This window comes from Solea senegalensis, linkage group LG4, assembly GCF_019176455.1.
Source record: "Solea senegalensis isolate Sse05_10M linkage group LG4, IFAPA_SoseM_1, whole genome shotgun sequence".
NCBI classification, from domain to species: Eukaryota; Metazoa; Chordata; class Actinopteri; order Pleuronectiformes; family Soleidae; genus Solea; species Solea senegalensis.
Genome location: NC_058024.1, coordinates 6,013,951 through 6,036,629, shown reverse-complemented (window position 1 = coordinate 6,036,629; position 22,679 = coordinate 6,013,951). Strand labels below are relative to the sequence as shown.

General features: G+C 42.1%; 1 protein-coding gene and 1 long non-coding RNA gene across 7 annotated transcripts in view; one reads left to right on the top strand and one right to left on the bottom strand.

Moving 5' to 3' along the window:
* Positions 1-22,679, top strand: part of ppfia4 (PTPRF interacting protein alpha 4) — a 72,286-nt gene that overhangs the window by 47,916 nt on the left and 1,691 nt on the right. For 2 of the 6 annotated variants that reach the window (XM_044023241.1, XM_044023245.1), the window contains 26 exons: positions 33-107; positions 2,051-2,122; positions 4,630-4,851; positions 5,424-5,558; positions 6,038-6,172; positions 7,121-7,204; positions 8,034-8,165; positions 8,257-8,319; positions 9,017-9,108; positions 9,199-9,328; positions 10,942-11,138; positions 11,650-11,878; positions 11,970-12,005; positions 12,091-12,212; positions 13,390-13,502; positions 13,595-13,676; positions 13,773-13,854; positions 14,009-14,209; positions 15,346-15,408; positions 17,303-17,329; positions 18,058-18,233; positions 18,332-18,429; positions 19,530-19,705; positions 20,285-20,353; positions 20,442-20,628; positions 20,769-20,866. In XM_044023241.1, the coding sequence (XP_043879176.1) occupies positions 33-107; positions 2,051-2,122; positions 4,630-4,851; positions 5,424-5,558; positions 6,038-6,172; positions 7,121-7,204; positions 8,034-8,165; positions 8,257-8,319; positions 9,017-9,108; positions 9,199-9,328; positions 10,942-11,138; positions 11,650-11,878; positions 11,970-12,005; positions 12,091-12,212; positions 13,390-13,502; positions 13,595-13,676; positions 13,773-13,854; positions 14,009-14,209; positions 15,346-15,408; positions 17,303-17,329; positions 18,058-18,233; positions 18,332-18,429; positions 19,530-19,705; positions 20,285-20,353; positions 20,442-20,628; positions 20,769-20,827 (3,057 nt within the window). In that variant the 3' untranslated portion in view covers positions 20,828-20,866. The remainder of the gene's footprint in view (positions 1-32; positions 108-2,050; positions 2,123-4,629; positions 4,852-5,423; positions 5,559-6,037; positions 6,173-7,120; positions 7,205-8,033; positions 8,166-8,256; positions 8,320-9,016; positions 9,109-9,198; positions 9,329-10,941; positions 11,139-11,649; positions 11,879-11,969; positions 12,006-12,090; positions 12,213-13,389; positions 13,503-13,594; positions 13,677-13,772; positions 13,855-14,008; positions 14,210-15,345; positions 15,409-17,302; positions 17,330-18,057; positions 18,234-18,331; positions 18,430-19,529; positions 19,706-20,284; positions 20,354-20,441; positions 20,629-20,768; positions 20,867-22,679) is intronic. The other 4 variants (XM_044023243.1, XM_044023246.1, XM_044023244.1 and 1 more) reach the window with 4 other exon arrangements.
* Positions 11,058-21,932, bottom strand: LOC122767776. The gene is made up of 5 exons (XR_006360243.1): positions 21,657-21,932; positions 19,511-19,688; positions 14,006-14,199; positions 11,627-11,875; positions 11,058-11,119 (listed from the first exon to the last, which is right to left on the bottom strand). It is a non-coding gene; the product is annotated as an uncharacterized LOC122767776 (long non-coding RNA).

Sequence of the window (22,679 nt, the reverse complement as noted above, 5' to 3'; positions counted from 1 at the left end):
TTTCTGAATTTTCTTTTTACCTGTTTCTTCAGGTGCGCGAGAGACTTCGAGTGGCTCTGGAGAGGGTGGCCACACTGGAGGGACAGCTTTCCTCTACCACGGAAGAGGTGTGTGTGTGTGTGTGTGTGTTCGTGGTTATTCATTTGCGAAACATCTGCTCAGTTCCGAAACATCTGTTGAAGCCTCCTGTCTGATATGATATTCACTTGAACAGTCTTTATGGGCAAGACAGAGGCTCCGTCTTCCTGTGTTCGTACACACGCAAACTGCCTGTCTGCTGCGCCTCGCTCGTCTCCCCACGCCACAAAAGTGATTATGACTTCACTCTCTGATTTATCTCTGACAGAAAACGTCACATGGTTTTTGTTTACTCAGACGGAGAGAGAGAGAGAAAAGGATGTTGACAGCTCTCACTCTCTGTCGCACCAAACTCATATGAGCGGTTTGGCTACTTTTTAGCTGTCCGTCATTTTGACAGAACAGCGTTAAACTCGGTGCGTTCGTCAATAATCAAACACATCAAGGTGGAGAGAGACTGCTGACGAGGCCATTGTCGTTAGGTTCTGATTCTTTTCTCAGACAGACGTTTTAATGCTGCTCAGCCTGAGAGTTTTCTACATCATCGTCACGCTCTGAATGACCGCGGTGTGGCTATGACTGCTTTTGTCATCATTTAATGCAGTTTTCTACATTAATGCACCCTCTGTGACTCACGTTAGCTTTTCTCCACATATCACACAACAACTCGCCATCGTCCTTCCATGTGAACTCCTGCTCCCACTAAGCCCAGTATTCCCTCTTCGCACCCTAACAGCTGTAGCTGGCTGGAGGACACGATCAGCTTTACTTGCTTGTTCTTCATCCTCCAATTATTTGTTTAATTTCCTATGCATTCTAGTCAAAATCCCACAGAGATACAGTAGAACGGAATTTCCGCCAAGTACCACCAGAGGAAGCTCATGCACCACCGTTTGAGAACAATGGCACTAGACAATAGACGACATTATGCAACGTTAGTGGTTACAGGTGGTCTACAAGTGGTTACTGCAGATCGCTCTCAGTTTTCAACCCAGATCTGTGCCGCAGGTGCACCCATTGTTCATTCATTTCATATCACATTTTTAGTAGTGATATAAAGTAGCGATAATTGTGCAGAAGCCAAGTGAACTTTGAAATGTGACATAGTTCAATCTGATATTAAACATTTCAGTTACTTTTTGCTCAGGTGCGTTTATATAGCGGGTGAAAAGGAAAGAAACGTTTCATCACACTGCACATTCTTATGGTCTGTATATACTGTACGTTCTAACATAGTAAAATGGGGAAAAAAAGCAGCCGAAATGCTCTGTGTTCTAAGCTTTAAGATAAAATTCCATTATGTTAAAGGTCCAGTGTCTAAGAATGAGTGACATCTAATGGTGAGACTGCGGAGTGCAACAAGGATGCTCACCGTTCCCTTTCCTAAACATGTCCGTGAACTATATGTATCCTTCCTTGATTTATACATTGGGTTTATGTTGATAAAGCTTTATTTACTTTATTTGCGTCGTAAGCCTTAGCCTTTCAAAAGTGCTCACATGTTGGGGAGGCTGTAGAGACAAGACAGCACAAGCTGGTGGCCTCCATAAAGCAAACTGAACACGCTTATTCAAGGCTACAGATACCAAATTCTTCTTTTTTTGTCATTTTGTCATAATTAGACTCTTTTACAAACATATTTATGCAGAGTATATTCCATGTCTGCCAGTCATCTCACCTAAATGTCACACACTGGACCTTTCAAGTGTGCTAATTTGCACTGATCACTCAGTATTAAAGCTAAGTAGATCCTCACTGAAAGAAAACCCTACTCTTTTATGACTTTTCATATTTGGAGTCGTCTAAAATGCAGCGCGTGTTTGTGTGAGGCCCGCTGGCAGCCTGAGAGCAAAGCTTCCCTTTGGGATTCTGTGTTTTGTTCTCTCTTTTAATAGGGGAAGAAGAAAAAGTATTACATGTGTGAGTTTCTTTTATTTGATTCTTTTTTTTTTCTTTTTAATCTACATTGCAGTTGAACGTGGCGAGACAAAGGAAGGAGAGTGACTCAATGGAGCGAGCAGATGGAGCCAAACCTACATGGAAGGTCTTCCTGGCTGTGTGATTGTTTTTCTGCTCTGTGCTCTACTCCATGTCTGTCTGTCTGTCTGTAGTATACTGTATGTCTGGCTGCATGCTTTTTTTTTCTTTCTTTCTTTCACACATCTACTCATACACAGTTTTTATATCCATTGCATGGTTATGGAGCTAAATGCAGCATCAATTCGGAGAACGTTAGTGGCTCGTACTCTGTGTTGGAGCCCTGTCCTCTTTGGTTTGAGGCCCACCCTGAAAACAAGAACACATTATGTAACCGTGTCTGGGTCAATTCACAGCTGAGTCTGTTTGTATGTGGCTGGAATTCTCCTTCTCATGAGCCAGCAGCCAAGGAACAGTGAAACTCTTTATTCTTTGGCTGAGAGAAATAAAGGAATATATAATAATAATTTAGAGAACAATTCAATTTGATCAATCATAGCAGTGTTTCCTATACATCAGTCATTAATATCAGCGTGCCACTAATGATTATCATAAATTATAAATACGTATAATCTCCAATGATTATTAGACAATCTAATTAAAGCTATTTTCACTTAAATCTGGCATAAAACCCAAAGCAAAGATTAAACAGCAACAGTGAAATATCTTAAATTCAACAGATGTTATAAATGATATCCTTAAAGCCTCGTATCAAAATATTAAACATAAAACTTCAACTAATTATCAACAAAGTCTGGGCGAAAAGATTAGCATTGGATTTATTCAAATTGATTTTATATCCTGAATATTTCCCAAATTGCTCAGTTGTATCATGTAGCTGGATTACAGAATGTTCTGGGTCTGTAACATACAAAATGCTATCATCAACATAAAGGGAGATGATCAATATTGTCTACAATCAAAAACTATGATGTTTGCGTTGTCTCGTACTCTAATGGCCTGTTTCCACCGCCTCGCCTCGCCTCACCTTGGTACGGCACATTTAAGTTGCGTTTCCACGAACATAGTAGCTGGTACCAGGTAGTTTTTTTAGTACCTGCAAGGTTCTATGACCTATGCATGACGTCGTCAGACTGACGGCCACTGACTGGTCAGAGTGTTGTCAACAAAGTTTCATGCAGCCGCACAGTGATGACTCCGCCCACATCGATTAGGTACTATTTTGTAGTGGAAAACCAAAACCTGGCGAGGCGAGCTGGGCCCATGGTGGACAAAGGTCACACTTGTCAGATGTGTCATTGGCGATAACTGCAGCTTTGGGATTTTTATGAACTGATTTGAAATTTAGAACCCACATCAAAACTATGTTGCACACAAGAAAGAAAATTCCATTCAACAAAAAAACTACAATACTGTCATTTTTAGCTGACTCATCATTGGAAAAGTCAAAAAACACCTTATCCTTCAAAGTACAATTAATTGAATCTGAATCTGGACCCGAATACAGATCACCACCAAATTATTTTCGAATATCTTTGTTTGTTGTCGTAAAAGTTATGCAGAAATGATGCCAAATTCCAAAAGGGATGAAAAGAAATGTCTCAACACAAAGTTCCACACAAAACACACAAAAATATATATCAACTCAATCGTTCAAAACAAAGAAAGGAATGTTAAATAAGATGAAATAGATATGTTTCTTCCTTGGGCTATAACCTGAACACTTCATTAAAATCCATGCATTACTCTGTGAGTTATGCACCACACAGACAAACAGAGGTTATGAGTGGCTTTTACAAAAGGAAGGGAGCAGAGGAACGACTACAGGACGGCCACAGGTGGTTAAGATGATTTGCTAGAATCTGAAAGAGAAGAATAGTGTAGTTTACATGTCTCAGTGTGAAGTGTGCAAACATAAATGCCGTATGGACTTTTATCATTTATCACCCACTGCCGTACAGACAGTTACTACAGGCATCCTGGAGGAGGGATTTTTCTTCTTTTATTCAAAACACCATAAATTATCATTGCTTTGTGTACCTTTCCTGATAATTAGATTTAGAACCCTGCCTCGAGGTAGTGTTTTGGTCCATGTCGTACCCACTGATTGTCACAGATTGTCAGTCAAATAGGGTTCTGCACGTGCAACGTCCCTGGGAGTGAAGCTAATGATTCTCTGTGGCTAAACTCGTGTGCACAATCACCAGTGGTGTTTTATTACACGGCTTCATAACATTTAGCTCCTCGCGTGTGCGCTTATGTTCCCGTAAGGTATTCATAAGCAGGCAAAATGGGAACATGTGGGTGTGGAGGGGGTCCTAATAACTTTGACTGCCCACTGTGTTGCCTGTACGAATATGTGTCCCCAAAGATTTGTTTAATTAAGGCCCTGGAAGTATCCGTTTTGAGCTGTGAAGAGAAGTGAAACGGCATCAAAACATCAACATGGCAGCTTCACCTCACACAACCCATCCTCATATGCATAAAAACCGGCATTGTTTTATGTAGGGCATCCAATTTTATCAACCCCCAACATGTTTCTCAGTCCTCAGACACCATTCATGAGACCACGTGTATATACTGTACGCCTAATTTGCGCTGTCTCCCTTACAGAGACTTCCCAACGGCTCCATAGATGCTCACGATGACAGCAGCCGCTCGTCTGAACTGCAGGAGCTGTTGGATCGGACCAATAAGGAGCTGTCCCAGTGCCGCGAGCACTCGGCCAACATGAACAGCCGCGTGGCCGAGCTCGAGGCGGAGCTCGCGAACGCACGCCGAGAACTGAGCCGCAGTGAGGAGCTGTCAATCAAGCAGCAGAGGGAACAGAGAGAGGTGAGAGCACAGGGGAACGTGCTTTTTCTTCAGGGAATGAGCTCAGGGACAAGGGGGCTTTAAAAATCTGCTTAATACAAAATGCTATTTATTGTTGTTGCTGTTTTCAAGAAAAATACATAGATTTTCACTCCACCTTTCATACTTATTGTGCTATATCTATAAAAATACTAGTTTTGTGAGGACATTTTGTCAGCGCCCCACAACTTTAAGGGGCTTTTTTAGGATTGAGACCTGGTTTTAGGGTGAGGTTAGGCTTAGCTGTGATGGTTAAGGTTATAGTTAAGGGCTTGGGAATGCACTATGTCCATGATTTGTCTTCCCTAAGATATAAAAACAAGTTGTGTGTATCTGCTATTGTCCAGTTCAGAGAAAGACAAAGAGAAGGAAACATCAACAACAACAACATTGCAACAACTGTGCATTACACTGTGTAGAATAATTAAAACCATTTGAAATCATAAAACAGGGAGTATCTGCCTGTAAATATAAGGATGAAGTAAACTCGTAAGGGCTTTACATTGATTTTTCTCTCTCAATTTTTTCCTCTGTTTGTGTCCCTGCATCCACAGAGAGAGGACATGGAGGAAAGAATCACGACATTAGAGAAGCGCTACCTGGCTGCCCAGCGGGAGACCACACATATTCATGATCTCAATGACAAACTGGAGAACGAACTGGCGACCAAGGACTCCCTGCACCGACAGGTAACAAACATGATGACTGTATCCACCGTGAACCCCCTTTCCTGGCAGTGATGAATCAAAAGGTTGAACCGTTATACAAAGATATTCCAGTAGCTTTCATGTACAAAACTCAGCTAACGAACCCTGTCATCTGAAACTGATCAGTATGCCTATTATGTCCAGGTATCCAAGGGTGTGTGACACCAAAAATGGCACATTCACATTGATGCACTGTGACTTTTACCAAAATTGTGACAATCTATTTCGGGGAGGTTATTTAATAATGTTGCACTGTCTGAGAGAACAATAGTTCACGTGGTGTTCAGGGTGAATCTGAGTTCAGTGCCTCGTGGGTCCACAGCATCCTCCACTCAGGCCGAGTGTGTCACGTCCTCTGCAATACACTGGTTACACCTCTCCTGTGGTTGCACTAATGCCCCTCTTCTTTATTTATGTCTCTGTGTGTGTGTGTGTGTGTGTGTGTGGATCAATGTGTGTAGAGTGAAGAAAAGGTGCGCCAGCTGCAGGACATGCTGGAGATGGCAGAGCAGAGACTGGCTCAGACCATGAGGAAGGCTGAGACGCTGCCAGAGGTCGAGGCTGAGTTGGCACAGAGAGTGGCAGCGCTCTCCAAGGTAACAAACACACACACACACACACACACACACAAACTGTAGAGCAGCCATGCCCAAACTTAAGAACCCCGACCACCAGCAAACTCTTCAGTCGCACGTCAACTCAACACACGCAGTTTCCACAGCTCTGTCACTTCACTTCAGTACAAAAGTGTTCCATCAAATATGATTAACACAAGTTCCAGAGTGAACTCACATTACATACATCCAGCGACACCTGTTTTATTTAAATGTCAGATAAACAGATGAATAAAGTTTCATTTAAATTAAAAGTGCCTTCGTTTTATTACTTCTGATTAGTTTTTAAATTCGATTGTTACGATTCTAAGGTTATTTCTTCAGCGCTTTAATTCATTTCATTATTATTAGTTCCAATCATGCGACACACGACTCCATTAAAATACACAAAGAACAATCAAACATCCCATTTTTTTTTTTCCCTCTCCGCGTACTCCGTGATTGAAAAGCAGCAGGGAGAAGAAAATCCTGTTACCTGCCAATTTCACATTACACAAGTACACAGTCTGTGAGTACCAGCCATTTAGCTTCATACATGGAGCTGCGGGGTAGGATATGAGAAGAAAGTAAAAGAGAGATCAATAGCGATGAAACGTGAAGAATGAGAAGAAAATGAATGATTAGACATCTTAACTGTCGGTTTCATTTGACCTCGGTCTTCTTTATCTGTACATTTTATACAAAAACAATCCAGCAACTCCTTAAATCGATCAAAGTTCAACACACATTTGCCTCAAAATACTCCTTCTATATTGATGCTTAAAATTAAATCAATAACCCGCAGTACCCTCCTGGCCCACCAGGGGGCCGATGGCCCACACTCTATGGCGACTTTACTGTACATACAGATATAATATATAGAAAAAAAGACATGTAGTTCCAGAGCTTATGGAGACAAGAGTTCTAATATGAAAGTATCACCCCCTGCAGGCTGAGGAGCGCCATGGCAATGTGGAGGAACGCCTCAGACAGCTGGAATCTCAACTGGAAGAGAAGAACCAGGAGCTAGGAAGGGTGTGTGTGTGTGTGTGTGTGTGTGTGTGTGTGTGTGTGTGTGTGTGTGTGTGTGTGTGCGTGCTCACGTGCATCAGCCCTGCAGTGTCTCTCTGACCTCTCTATGTGTGTGTGTGTATACAGTATGTGTGGGCTGATGCTTCACATTAGCTGTACAGCTTGACTCTTGGATCTCCCTCATGCACACACACACACACACACACACACACACACTCACATATGCACAGGGCAGACACGGTGCACTGTTGCATGAATTTTGAACCATATCCACACATCCTGCTGCAACACGCCCTAATGCGACCGATTGGCTGCTATCTTTAGACTTTGAATAATTCACGCATGGCAAATTTCTGTCTCTCTCTCTCTCTCTCTCTCTCTCTCCCTGTCTCTCTCTCTGTGTGATCTCGACTATATTTAGTTGAAGGAGCTCTCGGAGGATGCAGATGTGTGTTGTTCGCGTGTCAGTCTTCATTTCTTTTAATAAAACGTGCAGAAGAATACATATTAAGACAGCGATTCCCCACTGAAGAGAAGGCATTCAAGCCCTTTTTTCATCATCATCATCATCCTCATCCTCATGTAAATGACTGTAATTTAATGGTCCCGGGCTGTGAGATACATCACAGTACAAGAAGACCTGTGTCTGGCAGCTGGTGATCTGGGGGCCAAATGCACACTTACACATCCTATAATCTGTGCAGGGTTGTTTGATTAACTGCATAAATGCACCTAAATGGAGTCCGTGTCAGAGATTAAAAGAGAAATGATGATGTCATTCCACGCGACTGGCTCTATCGCTCTCTCTCTCTTTCTCTCCGATCTTTACCAGGCTCGTCAGAGGGAGAAAATGAACGAGGAGCACAACAAGCGTTTATCTGACACGGTGGATCGTCTGCTCACTGAGTCCAATGAAAGGCTGCAACTCCATTTGAAAGAACGCATGGCTGCCCTGGAAGACAAGGCAAGGCCTGCACGCACGCACACACACCAGCTCATAAGCATAACACACGTTTTTCTTGTTTTGACGTGATTTTTATGACTTTTCTATCCAGAACTCCCTCATCCAGGACCTTGAGAACTGCCAGAAACAGCTTGAAGAATTTCACCACACCAGGGTCAGTGTGAATTCAGCAAATTGTCCAAACACTAGTGCTATCATGAACTACCATGTTCATGTCAGAATATAACAAAATATAAATAAGAATAAATATGCCACTTTGTTGACTTGGCTTTGCGTACATCAGAGTTATAACGCTTTTATTAATCCCTGGGGGAAACTGGGTACATTACATCTGCTCCTTTTTAGAATTAAATAACCCTCAGGAATAAAAAAAAGAAGGAGAAAATGCAATATTAGAAGCTGATGAAACATATACATGAAGAAACTGTTTCCCTGTGTTTTACAGTTTTTTTCTTAAGATAAAATCCATTTGCCAACTCCTCAAACTTCACTAATTAACACATTCACTTAATCCCGCTTGTTTATTTGCGGCCAAATCATTGACATCGACAAATTGTATTTGGATTCAGTATTTCTGCCTGCAGTAACAGGGTGAAGTGAAGTTTACTTAATTTAAAACTTGGTCACATTTAGTTACAAATTATACTTTAGTTAGCCATGAGTTTGTCATGCACTACTATTAATATTCTGTTTATTTTTATGTGCCAGTTTTTATTTTCTGCTCATATCCAGTATGTTTTACCAGAAGATAATTTACTCTTTTTTTTTAGTAAGTAAAATGGTGTCTCATAATCCCACGAACTAAGAATAAATCAATAATCTGATCACACTGACTCCTCCTTTTCTTTCAGGAGCGACTCATTGGAGAGATTGAGAAGCTGAGAAATGAGATTGACCACTTGAAACGTCGCAGTGGGGTGTTTGGTGATGGAACGCACCCTCGGTACAGACCAAGGCCAACGCTCTCATACTCTAACATGCTGTGTTACACGTTGAGATCGTAACATATTCCATGTATATGCTGTAATCCCAGGTCTCATCTGGGTAGCTCCAGCGACCTTCGCTTCTCCATGGTGGAGGGCCAAGACGGGCACTACAGCACGACCGTGATCAGACGTGCACAGAAGGGCAGACTGTCGGCGCTTCGAGACGACCCCAACAAGGTGCCAGCGAATTCATTATCAGGCCGAAAACACCCCCATGTGGTTTTTGCACACACATGCACACGATGCAGGATGAGTAGTTTACAGATCACATGAGCATTTTTAACCACATACATCTCCTTCCTAGAGTATTCATGTCTGCTTTGCTTAGTGTCAGTGCCTGATGTTCATGCCTAACTTACCATTCTTTACTAACCTCTCTTCTCTTTCTGTCCCTCTCTCACCTGCTGCCATGGACATGCTGTCTGATGTAAGTTTACAGTTCATTCATTTCCTATCTTAAAACTGTGGTGTGTAACGTTTAAATATAAACAAGTATCTTTTTGTCAAACCAGTGTCAGATGAGGAAGGCATCCATACTCCACACAGACATTGAGACAACTAATAAAACCACACACAACGTGGACAGAGACAAGTACTCACAAGGATTAAAACTAGAATTAGATTTGTTTTTAAAAAGTCTATCATCTAATAAATAAGATAGCATAAATAAGTAAGGCAAATAAATCACTAAGACTTATTTAAAAGAGCAATTGCAGCAGGAACAAAGCTGTTTCTGTAGCACTTAGTCCTCGACCTCAGGGCTTTAAATCTCCGACCAGACGGAAGGTGCTGAAATTCATCGAAAAGAGGATTTGAGTCATCATTACAAACTGAGCAGGCGATCTGCTGCAACTATCAGATATACGTTCTTTCAGAGGCAGGTTTTCAAAACATGACACGAGAGAGAGAAAGGCTAAAACCGATTCAATAAAAGCACGGTAAATAAAAAGTGTCATTATGGTTCTGTCAATATGGAAACGGGACAACTTGTCACAGACAGAACACATGCTGGTGTCTCACACCAAACAAATACCGTGTTTCCACTACATGTTCCCAGCTCGCCTCGACTCGCCTCTAAGCGGTTTGGTTGTGTTGCCACTACAAAATAGTACCTCCTCAACATGGGCGGAGTCATCACAGCACGGCTGCACGAAACTGCAGTGACTTTGTTTTACACGCGGCACAAACTAGTGACTTGTAAAGCAGTTGTTTTCAGTGTAACTGAATCATTAGAATCAGTGAATTAAAACTATTTTGTTCAGTTCTTCCTCCATGACACACCAGACTCCTCTGTGAAATGATGCAATTTCAGACATTTCCTTGGTAATTGTCGGAGATTTTGGATTGTTTAGTCTTTTTAACTGATCTACAATTCGGCTTGATTCTTGTGTCGGACGTCTTGCACTCTGACCAATCTGTGCTCGGCAGTCTGTCGACGTCACGCATAGTTTCAGCTCTAGTACTAAAAAAGTACCAGGTACCATCGCTAGTGAAAATGCAAAATAACCCGTGCTGTGGAGAGGCGAGGTGAGGCGAGGTGAGGCGTGCCACACTAGTGGAAAAGGGGCTAAAGTAGTCAGTGACGTGGCTCTGAGACATTGTTTCCGTTCATAAAGATCATACAGAGGCAGAAAAATGACAACAAATGTTACACACTGCAGCTTTAACTGGCTACATGCATTACTTCCCACAAGTGTCATACTGTATTTTTACATGTGTACAGAGAGGGTTTCATGTGTGTTTTTGATTGACTTCAACACTTGTGTGTGTGTGTGTCTGTGTTGGTTCAGGTGTGTGCGATGTTCGAACAGGACTACCCGTCCCTGCGAGGCAGCGTCAGCCATCTCCTCGGCAGCGACATCGAGGCCGAGTCGGACCTGGAGGACGACGTTAGCTCGGCCCTGCTCTCCCCCAGCGGTCAATCGGATGCCCAGACTCTCGCGCTCATGTTGCAGGAGCAGCTCGATGCTATCAATGAAGAGATAAGGTGACAAATCACAGGGAAATTTGTTTACGGCGCATGACTGTTTCATGATCGCCGCGGGGAAATTGGGTCAGTGCAGCAGCAAGAAACAGGATATAGATAAGATGGGGACAACACATTAAAGATAATACACCAAATAATTACAATAAACTGGAAGATTTTAAATAATGCTGCATGGATCCTTATGGCCAGACAGGATGCATCAAATAGACTGCTGTTAGATAGAGAGATGACAACACATTATTGGAAGAGGATGCTGATTATGACAGTTTACAGTCAACAGCGTTCAAATGTTGCACCTCACAATATGCTCCAAGAGAGAAAATGCTAAATAAATTCTACAGGGGAGCCAGACTTGTACATATGGACACACATAATTGTACATATGGTCTTTCCAAAATAAATGTATTCAGTTATTATAACAACAACATATTTTTTTTGTAATCCAAGTAAAGCACCATTTCTTTGGCAATACAGTATTTTAAACTAACCTTGCTTGTGCTCGTCTGTGCAGGATGATCCAGGTGGAGAGAGAGTCAGCCGAGCTGCGCTCTGACGAGATCGAGTCCCGGGTGAACAGCGGCAGCATGGACGGACTCAATGTGACGCTTCGCCCCCGCGCCCTGCCCACGTCAGCTACTGCCCAGTCCCTGGCATCGTCCTCCTCCCCGCCCACCAGTGGCCACTCCACACCCAAACACCACGCACGCAGCACCAGCCACCATCTAGGCATCATGACTCTGGTCAGAGAACACACACACACACACACACACGTCACATCTCACATAGGATTAGTGTGGCCACTTTCATGACATGTGCTGTTTTCTTTAACAGCCAAGCGACTTGAGGAAACACCGCAGAAAAGTAGCCGTAAGTCGTCAAAAATAAAAATTGCTCCGTTTACTTTCCCTCGTTTGTTGCTTTTGCCGCTGAGCTGCATGTGTGACTCTTCCAGTCTCCAGTGGAAGTGGACAAAGCTACAATCAAGTGCGAGACGTCGCCTCCCTCGTCCCCCCGTAGTTTACGCCTGGAAACTAATTTCGCTGTGTTCACAGGGAGTCTGGAGGACGGTCGAGGGTAAAAAAAAAACAAAAAACAAAAAAAAAACAACAACAACACACAAACACATGCTCTTTAGCAAAATGATCTCTCTCACTAGGTCATAGGTAAGATGAGGAAGCAAACACCTGAAACATCATCAGTGGATGCTGGTATATTTGTATCATATTAATGAATACCTACTTATAGGTGGATTAAAGAAGAAAATCAATAAATAAATAAATAAATAAATAAATAAATAATGGTTGCAGAAAACAAATTCGCACAAGGTCAGAAGCAGGTGTTAATGAGGTGAGGGAGTTAGGAGCTTATCTTGGATATAGTCTATGAGTGGCTGCCAAAGTCTTGCAAATGTGGCCAAGGAGCCACACATAAGCCTCAGTTTCTCAAGTTTAGTAGCCATATCATCTTTATTCTTTTTTTCTCCTCTTTTAATAATACCTTAATTCATATCTTAGTATATGTGTCTATTGTCTGTAGTGGAACATGGAGAAATGTGAGGATAGAACATTTTAATGGTCCACTTCATATCAGTGATGGAACCCTATTAAAATACGTTAATAAATAGATTATAATTATGAGAGGAAGAAGAATTAAAACACAAGTTTACCAAGTGCTTTGACAAACAAAGCCAATACAGGATCTTGGTGGTAAAAAAAGACACCAAATGTCAACATGAATAAAAGCAACAAGAAGGCGACATCATCTTCTTTGGCTTCTCCCTCTAGGGGTCACCACATCTGATCATTTGCATCAATTTTTCTTACTCCTTGTGTCCTCTTCTGTTAAACTGTCCTCATGTCCTCCTTAACAACATCCATGAACCGTCTCTGTGGTTTTCCTGTCCCTCTCATTAATCAACGGCAATAAGGAATATCTGCCTATATCTGAAGACAAATATCATCTATCTATAAATTCAAATTCATTCAACATCTGCGTGTCTGTCTGAGTAATCACACGACTGTCAGTGTTTGCATTTTCAACTTTGATGGTGTTTGGATAAGAAATATAAGAGACATTGATAATAATAAAAAAGCCACACATTGAACAGGTGCTGCACAAGTCAATAATAAAAATAAACAATAAAACACAATGTACTGTGCATATAGGTAAGATTAGGAACAAACATATTAATAGTTATCGATCTGTTGAACAGATGACAGTAGCATATCTCACTATTTTACGTGTTTTGCAGGAAGCAGAAAAAAGGCATCAAGTCATCTATCGGCCGATTGTTTGGGAAGAAGGAGAAGGGTCGAATGGAGCAGACAGTGGGCAGAGACGGACAGACCTTACCAGCCTTATCAGGTGACTGCAGATTGCATATCATACTGAGGCGCACAATAAGGGATTATGTGATACACTGAGGTCTAAATTAACACCGTTTGGCTGTATTTTAGACTTTGAGATGGGTATCAGTGACACGATGACTCTGGGAAAACTGGGCACTCAGGCTGAGAGGGACCGCAGGATGAAGAAAAAGTAAAAGAATCTTTTCTTTCTCTGATTTTCTATGTTTTGCCTCTCTATTTCTTCATTGTTTGCTTTGCATCCTCTTTGTCTGCTTTGTCTCTTTAGACACGAGCTTCTAGAAGACGCCAGGAAAAGAGGGCTGCCATTTGCCCAGTGGGACGGCCCCACTGTCGTCTCCTGGCTTGAGGTATTGTCAGGCTGCTGCTATTCTATCTAATACCAAAGGGAATATCACATACCAGACTGACCATACGGGGCTGATCTGCACTCCCTTCTCCTAATATCTGACCTTCTATGGCAACAATGATGGTGACATAGAATATGTTGATGACTCTCACCAGCTGTGGGTGGGTATGCCGGCCTGGTATGTGGCGGCATGTCGTGCCAACGTGAAGAGCGGAGCCATCATGTCAGCGCTGTCGGACACAGAGATTCAGAGGGAGATTGGCATCAGCAACCCTCTGCACCGGCTCAAACTCCGCTTGGCCATTCAGGAGATGGTTTCCCTCACCAGCCCCTCCGCACCGCTCACCTCCAGAACGGTAACAAATAAAAAAAAAACACATTTATTCTTGTGGGTTTTTTTTCCATGCATACACAAAAAAAAATGTCACCCTCAATAAATCCTCCACCAGGTTTGTGACGAAACATTCACTCTGCACCGTGGAGTAACCTGTCACATAGGGCTGGGCAATAAATCAGTATGTTATCAATAGTGTGACATGAGACACAAGGTATTGTGTGTGTATATATATATATATATATGTATATATATATATATATATATATATATATAAAAATATATATATATATATATACACACACACATACACATTTTGTATTTTTTTAATTCAAAACAACTTTTTATTGGACCAATAGTGACATCTAAATAAAGTTAAATGGGTTTAATAATTTTAAACCCATAGTAATCTTAAATGGCATAGATAGTGCTAAACTAGAGTCGCCTATACATCTCTATACTAAAACCTCTGTAATTTTACTCTGCTTCACTTCAGCATCATCAGACCTTGCACAGCTAATGTCCATATGTTGTTCCATGAGTTTTAAGCTCCTAATGCACATTTTTAAAGGTGATATTTATTGTAAAATGCAATATTTCTCTGGGCGAGGGAAAAAAATCCTTCATTTATTGTGGGTCCCATCTGCATTTATTCTGGCACAGTGGTATCTACTGTGAAACTTAAACTTCTGGTGGAATCTCACAAGTGTTATCTTTATTTTGATGCCACAATAATTCACATAGAGCTTGTAATTGCAGAGATATACTCTACTTAGTTTGGGCATGTCATTTTTGAACAGTGACCCCAAAAAGAGGGTTAGGGGGAAGAGAGGAATATGACAGAAATGAAAAGGGAAATGCTGTTGATGTTGACGTAGATATTTCACATATAATTAATAAGCCATATGGCCCAGCCCTACCTTCACTCCTCAGACCACAGTAAAGGCTGCTGCCTGACTTGTCCTTTTCTGTTGCCATAAATTGCATGTTGCTCTGTGGGAAAATATCACACACATACTGTATGTGCCAGATTTAGCTACAAGCTACCTGCCTGAAAATACACTCCCTCCCTTAGCATCACTCAACACAATGTTTGTTTGTGTGTGCATATGTGCGTGTGTGTGTGTGCGTACGTGTGCGTGTGTGTCCTCTGAGCAGTCCTCCGGAAATGTGTGGGTGACTCATGAAGAGATGGAGAACCTGGCTTCCTCCACGAAAGCGGTCAGTACCATCTGGGTGCTCCCATTCACTTTACCCCCCCCTCTCCCCCACTATTGCCACCACCTAACACTCTGTTGCACTGTCCCCATGGTGACACATGTCCTCGCCCTGAAAAGACCCCTCGAAATCATCTCCACTGTGTCACACACTCATGCATTCTGTGCTGGTATTTGTACATGTGTGCGTTAAATGGAACTGATGTAACCTGAGGGTGTGCGATGTGCTAACATGATGTTTAATGACAATTATCTTAAAATGACTGTGTGTGTGTGTGTGTGTGTGTTCCAGGTATGACTCATGTTGTGGGGACCTAAATCTGTTTACTCAGTCACATTATGAAGACTTGTCCTCCCTAAGGGGACAAAAAGCAAGTCCCCATATTACAACAATTATATTGTTGTGTAGTTCGATTGAGGTTGTGGTTAGGTTAAGGTTAGGCCAGTAGTAGTCATGGTTAAGGTTAGAGTAAAGCCTGTCCCACACTAGAGGCTAATTGGCCAGATTTCGGTCATTGGGGACTTCCAATTTTAGGCTGATTTGAACAGATTATCAGGCCAAATGATCCCTAAAGCTGCAGTATGTAAGTTTTGGTGATTTTTTTTGTTGTTTTCATCAGCGTGGGTTTATCTGTAAGCTATTGTGATGGGTATATGATCGCTCAAGTATGTTCCTATAAAACTTTGGCAAGAATCTGTCCACTGATCACATTCAAGAAATCCTTATCTCTTAATATTGGCAAAAAAATTAATCTCTCTGTCAAAACTCACCGGATTTGAGTGAAATTTCATAAAAAATGATGTGGCAATTTAGATTTTAACATGGGATATCACATTCAACAAGTCCAGATGTGTATATCTCAGATCAGGATGAATGATGTCATGCTGATAAGATGGTAATATTATAAGCAGGTAAAGTTCTATACAGATCCAGAAAGTCTTCAGGATCCAGAGAGTGAAAATCAAAATGGATCCTATTATTCTACCTCGGTTTGGTCTTCATGAGTCGATGTGATATTATTTGTTTGCTGCATCCTTCATCTGAAAACAGACCTGACTGAGGGTGCGTTTGGGTGTGAACAGCAGCAGCACAGGGGTGGGCGAGGCCAAGAAGTGTTTATGATGTCAAACTGCTGAACAGCTGGGGGTTTTCAGCAGCACAATTCACTTCTGAAACTTTTTATGGGCACTTCTTTGGTTTTGGAGCTGACAGGCTAAATCAGCGTTGTGTGACATCGTTTGACAATGGTTTCTATTTATTTTAAAGCTGCACATGACAGTGTAAAGTCTCCAGGAAATACATAGAAGTCAGTGTCGTGTAACGTGATCTACAGTGATGCAGACAGGACTGCGTGGTGTGTGCGTGTTTGAGAATGTGCATTTATTGTGTGTTTCACCACAGTGGTTCCCAAAAACTTGTGACCCACTTTTCAAAGATGACAAACTAAATCGCAATATGACTCGAGCAAATGAATGTAGCCAATTTACAGCCATATCCATAACAGCTAATATCAGTTTGCTTTGAAAAATGACTCATTTTATGGTAACACTTTATATCACGGTACACATATTCACCATGGTAATATAAAGTGTTACCCATTATACGCATTTTATTTTGAATTTGTACAGCGGGGCAAATAAGTATCTATTTCTAATGGGGCTACTGACATGAAATTTTCACCAGCTATTGACAACAACCCAAGTAATCCACACATACAAAGACATCACGTCAAATAAAAGGACAGGGAAAATTGTAAATTGGCTACATTCATTTGCTCGAGTCATATTGCGATTTAGTTTGTCATCTTTGAAAAGTGGGTCACAAGTTTGGGAAACACTGTTTTTACCAGCCCCTAATCTCTAACCTTGCATCTTGTCTCTACCATGCTGCCACTCAGGAGAATGAGGAGGGCAGCTGGGCACAGGTGGGATCACTGGTCTGCAAACAACGTCTGCATGCACACACACACACGTTAAGGTCACCGTAATGACCTTTACATATTTACTCAGATAAAACACATGAGGTTTGACAAAGAGGTTTTCTGCATGGAACAGAGCAATGCTGGAATTTCTATGGTTAAAATAAGTTATTTTTTCCAGGTGACATTTTCAATTCCCCCTGTGAGCACATTATGAGATATTTTAATCTCTGGGACATTTAAATAAAACGGTGCTTATGGCACAGCACCAGTAAGAGCGAGTGGAAGCATTTAAGTGAAATTATGCTTGAACAAAAATAAATTGTGATTTTCTTTGCATGAACTTAAGTAATGCAAATAAAATATTCATGGATTTGTTTTTACTTCAAGCTCCCACACAGGTGCATTCACTTAGATTTAAACTTTGCAGATTTTTCTTCCACAGCAGACATTTGACAGAATTCACTAATGATATTAACGATGGCTTGGTTCCATTTTAATGTTGCTGTGAGTAATGACAGGGAGCTGGCAGGAACAGTGTAGTGTTTATGTTGTTTGTAACTCCCGTGCTCTTGCTGCTGTGACATGTCTAGAAAGCAGTGGAAAAACAGCACCCAATGTTACTTTTATTATTTATTTACACAAAACATTTGAGAATTCTGGCTTTATTTTTAAATCTAAATAGCTGTTTCAACCCGTTTCTTTCATGTAGTAACATTGTCTACTCCTTGTAGACCCTGGCATATGGGGACATGAATCATGAGTGGATCGGGAACGAGTGGCTGCCCAGTCTCGGTCTGCCTCAGTACCGCTCCTACTTCATGGAGTGTCTGGTGGACGCACGTATGCTGGACCACTTGACCAAAAAGGACCTGAGGAGCCACCTGAAGATGGTGGACAGCTTCCACAGGTCTGTGGTGACCACTTTAGCTGCTTTGATCAGCATCGACGCACTAATGAAACACAATGTGCTTATCCTTCTCTACGTGTATGCTGTTGTTGTACCAGGGCAAGTCTGCAGTATGGAATTATGTGCTTGAAGAGACTCAATTATGACAGGAAAGACCTGGAGCGCAGGAGAGAGGACAGTCAACATGACATGAAAGGTACATCGGAACTTTACACACAGAACCCCAAAACCCCAAAGCATGAGAGAGGTTCAGTCCAATATGGTAAACAAATCCAAAAAAAGCAGAGTCGATTTTCATGGGAATTTACAAGAATTTATGGGAATTATGGGAAAATTGAAGGCTGGAAACTTAAATGGTTTCCATTTTGCAATATTTCCAAAATTCCTACTACAAAATACAGTTGCCATGGAAGATTTCTGGAAATTTACAGTGGATTTTCCACCCCTTTACAACCCTAGCAGTGGCACTGGCCACTTCTTAAAATATTATGTGTAATGTAAAAGGTAGGGCTGGAAATCCTACCCAAAGATCTGCTGCTTTTAGGACCATTCACTGCAAACCCTAGAGATGATCGAGCATAACAACCCCAGTAGATCATGAGTGTTTGAAATACTTAGACCAGCAACCAGCAACAACCATGCCATGTTTCAAGTCATTCTTCCCCACTATGATGTTCACTTTGAACTCCAGCAGCTCATCTTGACCACGTCTTTATGTCGAGTTGCTGCCATGTGACTTAAAAACAAGAGGTGAAGAGGTGTACTTAGTAAAACTGTAGCTCACACACGCACACATGCTGGTGATCATCAGGCCAGAGTACCACCTAGTGGCTTTGCCCTGATATTGTCGTCGAGACAGCTGCACCGTAGACTGTCAAAGAGCCAAATGAGGCAGGCCAACAATCTTCTGATTCAAAGCGCTGCATACCAATAGTAGTGGAGCTAACCAGTCCTCTCGCCCTTTTGACCTTGAGTTCTGCACATGAACTTGACTCAGCTGTCACGTCAAATCAGAGTCCTGCTCTGTTTACACACACACAAACACACGCACACACACCGCCTGTTCCAACTTGGAAAGCTGGCTGACAGCTGTGCTCTAAATGAACAAAGGGAGTGTGCCAGTGAGTTGACACTGTGTGGACATGCACATTACCTCTTTATCTCGCTCCCTCGCTCCCGTTCTACTCCTCTCTCTGCAAATCAATTTGATCCTCCTCTCTCTTGTGCTGTCACACTGTAACACGTTATTGTCGCAGCAACAAAAAATCTCAGCTTACCTCGCCCTCTTCACTTCAGACGTGTTGGTGTGGACCAACGAGCAGGTGATCCACTGGGTCCAGTCCATTGGTCTGAGGGAGTACAGCGGCAACCTGTTGGAGAGCGGCGTTCACGGGTCACTCATCTCTCTGGACGAGACCTTTGACTACAGCAGCCTTGCGCTCATCCTGCAGATCCCTATGCAGAACACACAGGTGGTTACAGAGGAAAGCACGACTGGTTATTCTCAACCTGTTGAAATTAAAAGCAGAAAAGCAGCCATATTGTAAGGGCAGTCTTACAATTGTAAATTAATACTGGTAATATTTCTTCCATTGAATGATATTAAACACATTTAACAATCGTTAACTGAGTACCAGAGGCAGACATTAGACCTAATCAGAGGCTTTCTGCAACCAGTCAATCTTCCCCAAGTCCTGGTTGCTGAGGTCTTTATGAGATAAGTTGATTTATTTTCGTTGGCTCTAGAGTTTGTTTACAGTCAGCATTTTCCCGCTGCGACTGACAACACCGTGCCAACTGCTTCAAATTCTCTATCGATTGTTCTCGGATCGAAAGTGCTCGGTTGTTCTCACCCAGCATTCACTTAAGAGTTTATTCATCACAGGTTTCAGCACAGATTACTTGCTCAGCTTCATATTTTTTCGGCCGTTAATAAATTTTCGAGATATGGTTCCTATTCTCTCAGGAATTTCAAGAGCTTTCATTGACATTTTGCCTTGAGATTATGTTTATTTTGGACCCTGGTCGGTTAACGCTGTATTACTTTTCAGGCACGGCAGGTTCTGGACAGGGAGTTCAACAATCTGTTAGCCTTAGGAACTGACCGTCGACTAGAGGAGGTGACGTTTCAAGCGGCTACTTTAATCAAAACAGTATTTTGGGAAACGGGCCAATTGTCTGACGCCACTTTTCTCCCTGTCCCAGCAGAGTGGGGATGACAAGTCTTTCAGACGCTCGCCGTCATGGCGCAAGAGGTTTCGGGCTCGTGAGGGAGGGACGGGGCTGGGGATGATGGCGGGCTCCATGGAAACGCTGCCTGCCGGCTTCCGTATGCCGTCCATGTCCATGCCGCCTTCTGTGAACTTGATGCCCAAGAAACATCTTCAGCCTGAAGGTGTGTTACAGGACTAACCTAACTCCTCTACCTCAGCTGACGTGTTTTTGAGTGCGGCAGTGTGCTTACCATTCTCTCTCTGCTCGTCCTGACTGACTAACTGCATGCTCTCTGTACTTCTGTGCCACATCCCTCTCAAGCTCCTCCCCCGGCGCCCCCGAGGCTCGACCCCTCAGCTGTGCGGACCTATTCATGCTAACTACTCTCTGCTTACTAACAGGAGCGCTAATGTTAACAGGTAAGCTAACAAAACAGTACGTAAAACTGCTAAACTTCTCCTGGTTAGTGTGTGTTTCTAACCAGCATTGCCCTGATGTATGGCATGAGGACAGGAATGATAAAGCAGAACTATAAGTTAACAGCTTCAGAGTCATAGCGATGGTTAAATGGCTTGTGTGTGGGGAGAGTGGGGGCTCCCCGCGCTCCATTTATTCATGGCAAACCAGCCTTGCAAGAAAAAGAGTCTTTAAATCAGGAGGTCTTGCGAAGTCTGAGAAACACAAATTGCTTCACTGCACTAACGCAATTTAAGAGCAGGGGTGGGCAATTATTTTCCACAAGGGGCCACATGAGAAACAAAAAATATTGTTGAGGGCTGAGCCAAATTTGAATTAATTTTAAATTAATTTTATCACTTTTATCTAAAAAAAAAAAGTAGTATATAAAGTAGTAAATTGTATTGTTTTGGTGTAAATTGGGCAGCATACAAACACACAATTACTAACCAACGCTATTGAAAATATCAAATTACTACACTATATAATGTATACAATATAATAAATGAATACTATAATAGTACTATACTACTGTGGTGTAGTGCAGCGAATATATTGTCTCACACAACCCCCCCACACAGAACGCACCTGCACGCTTACGCACACACACACTAATGCTGCAATCACACCGGATGAGTTTACATACGAGTGACTGTGTTCGCTGGTCAGATAATAAGATAATAAACATGGAGGGAGATAATGATAACTCCTGAACTTAAACCGAGACACTTGTAGAATAAAAGTACCACGGACCTCGTAGTTAACGTTGTCTTCGACATAGTCTGCCTCCGACTCGTTTGCGCGCTCTTCATCAGATCAGTTCTTGTATTTCTCTTCGTGTTTGGTCACGTGGTAGCGATTAACATTGTAATCCTTAAACACAGCGACTTGTTTACCACAAACTAAGCACACGGCTTTACCTTTGACGTCTGTAAAGAAATATTTAACAGTCCATGTCTTGTTGAAAATTAACTTTCCTTTTTTTAACGTCAGCCGCCATTTTTAGGGGGGCAGGGGTAACTGGCTAGCGTCACCTGTCGCTGTGCAGACAGACGCAGATACGTGCGTCCATACGTCAGGGTTTTCAAAATAAAAGCAGCACAGTTGTATTGCAGCATAAATACTAACAGAGGACGACAGGTATAGGCTATGAGTATTGAAGGAGGAGCTGTGTATGTGGAGGCAGAAGCTTGGTGACCTGGCTCCTGCACACCTGATGCCACTCCTGCAATCCCACACAGAGGGAAGGCGGAGCAAGAGCGAGTGCATGCAGGCGCAGAGGCCCTGACACAAATATTGCAAAACAACAACGATGATACTGAATTATTCCTCAGCCATGAACTGATGTGTCTTCCCAGGGCGACCCTGAATGTCTTTATTGTAGCGAATGAATGGAGGCAGAAGACTTTATTTTTCATCCACAGAGGATTCACTGTGTCCACATGTCATTTATTTTAAGAGCTCAATGTTGTATGCAAGATAACACGTATGTGGCACTAATAGGCCACATTTATTAAAAGAAATAAAAAAATACATTTTTGATATTGGCATTGGTATCGGTTAACAAGGTACATTTATACGTGGCACTGGGCCCCGTTTAATATAAAAACTATTTTATACAATAAATAATAGGGGTCCCTGCTCCACCTCTCCGTCAGTTTGGGGGTTTTTCGCCTGAAAAACACTGAAGATTTCAAATTTTTACTTTCATATTCAAAGTGAAGCACAAAGTGTGGTCAGACGTTGCATTTGCTGCAAAGTAGTAAATCTGTTTAA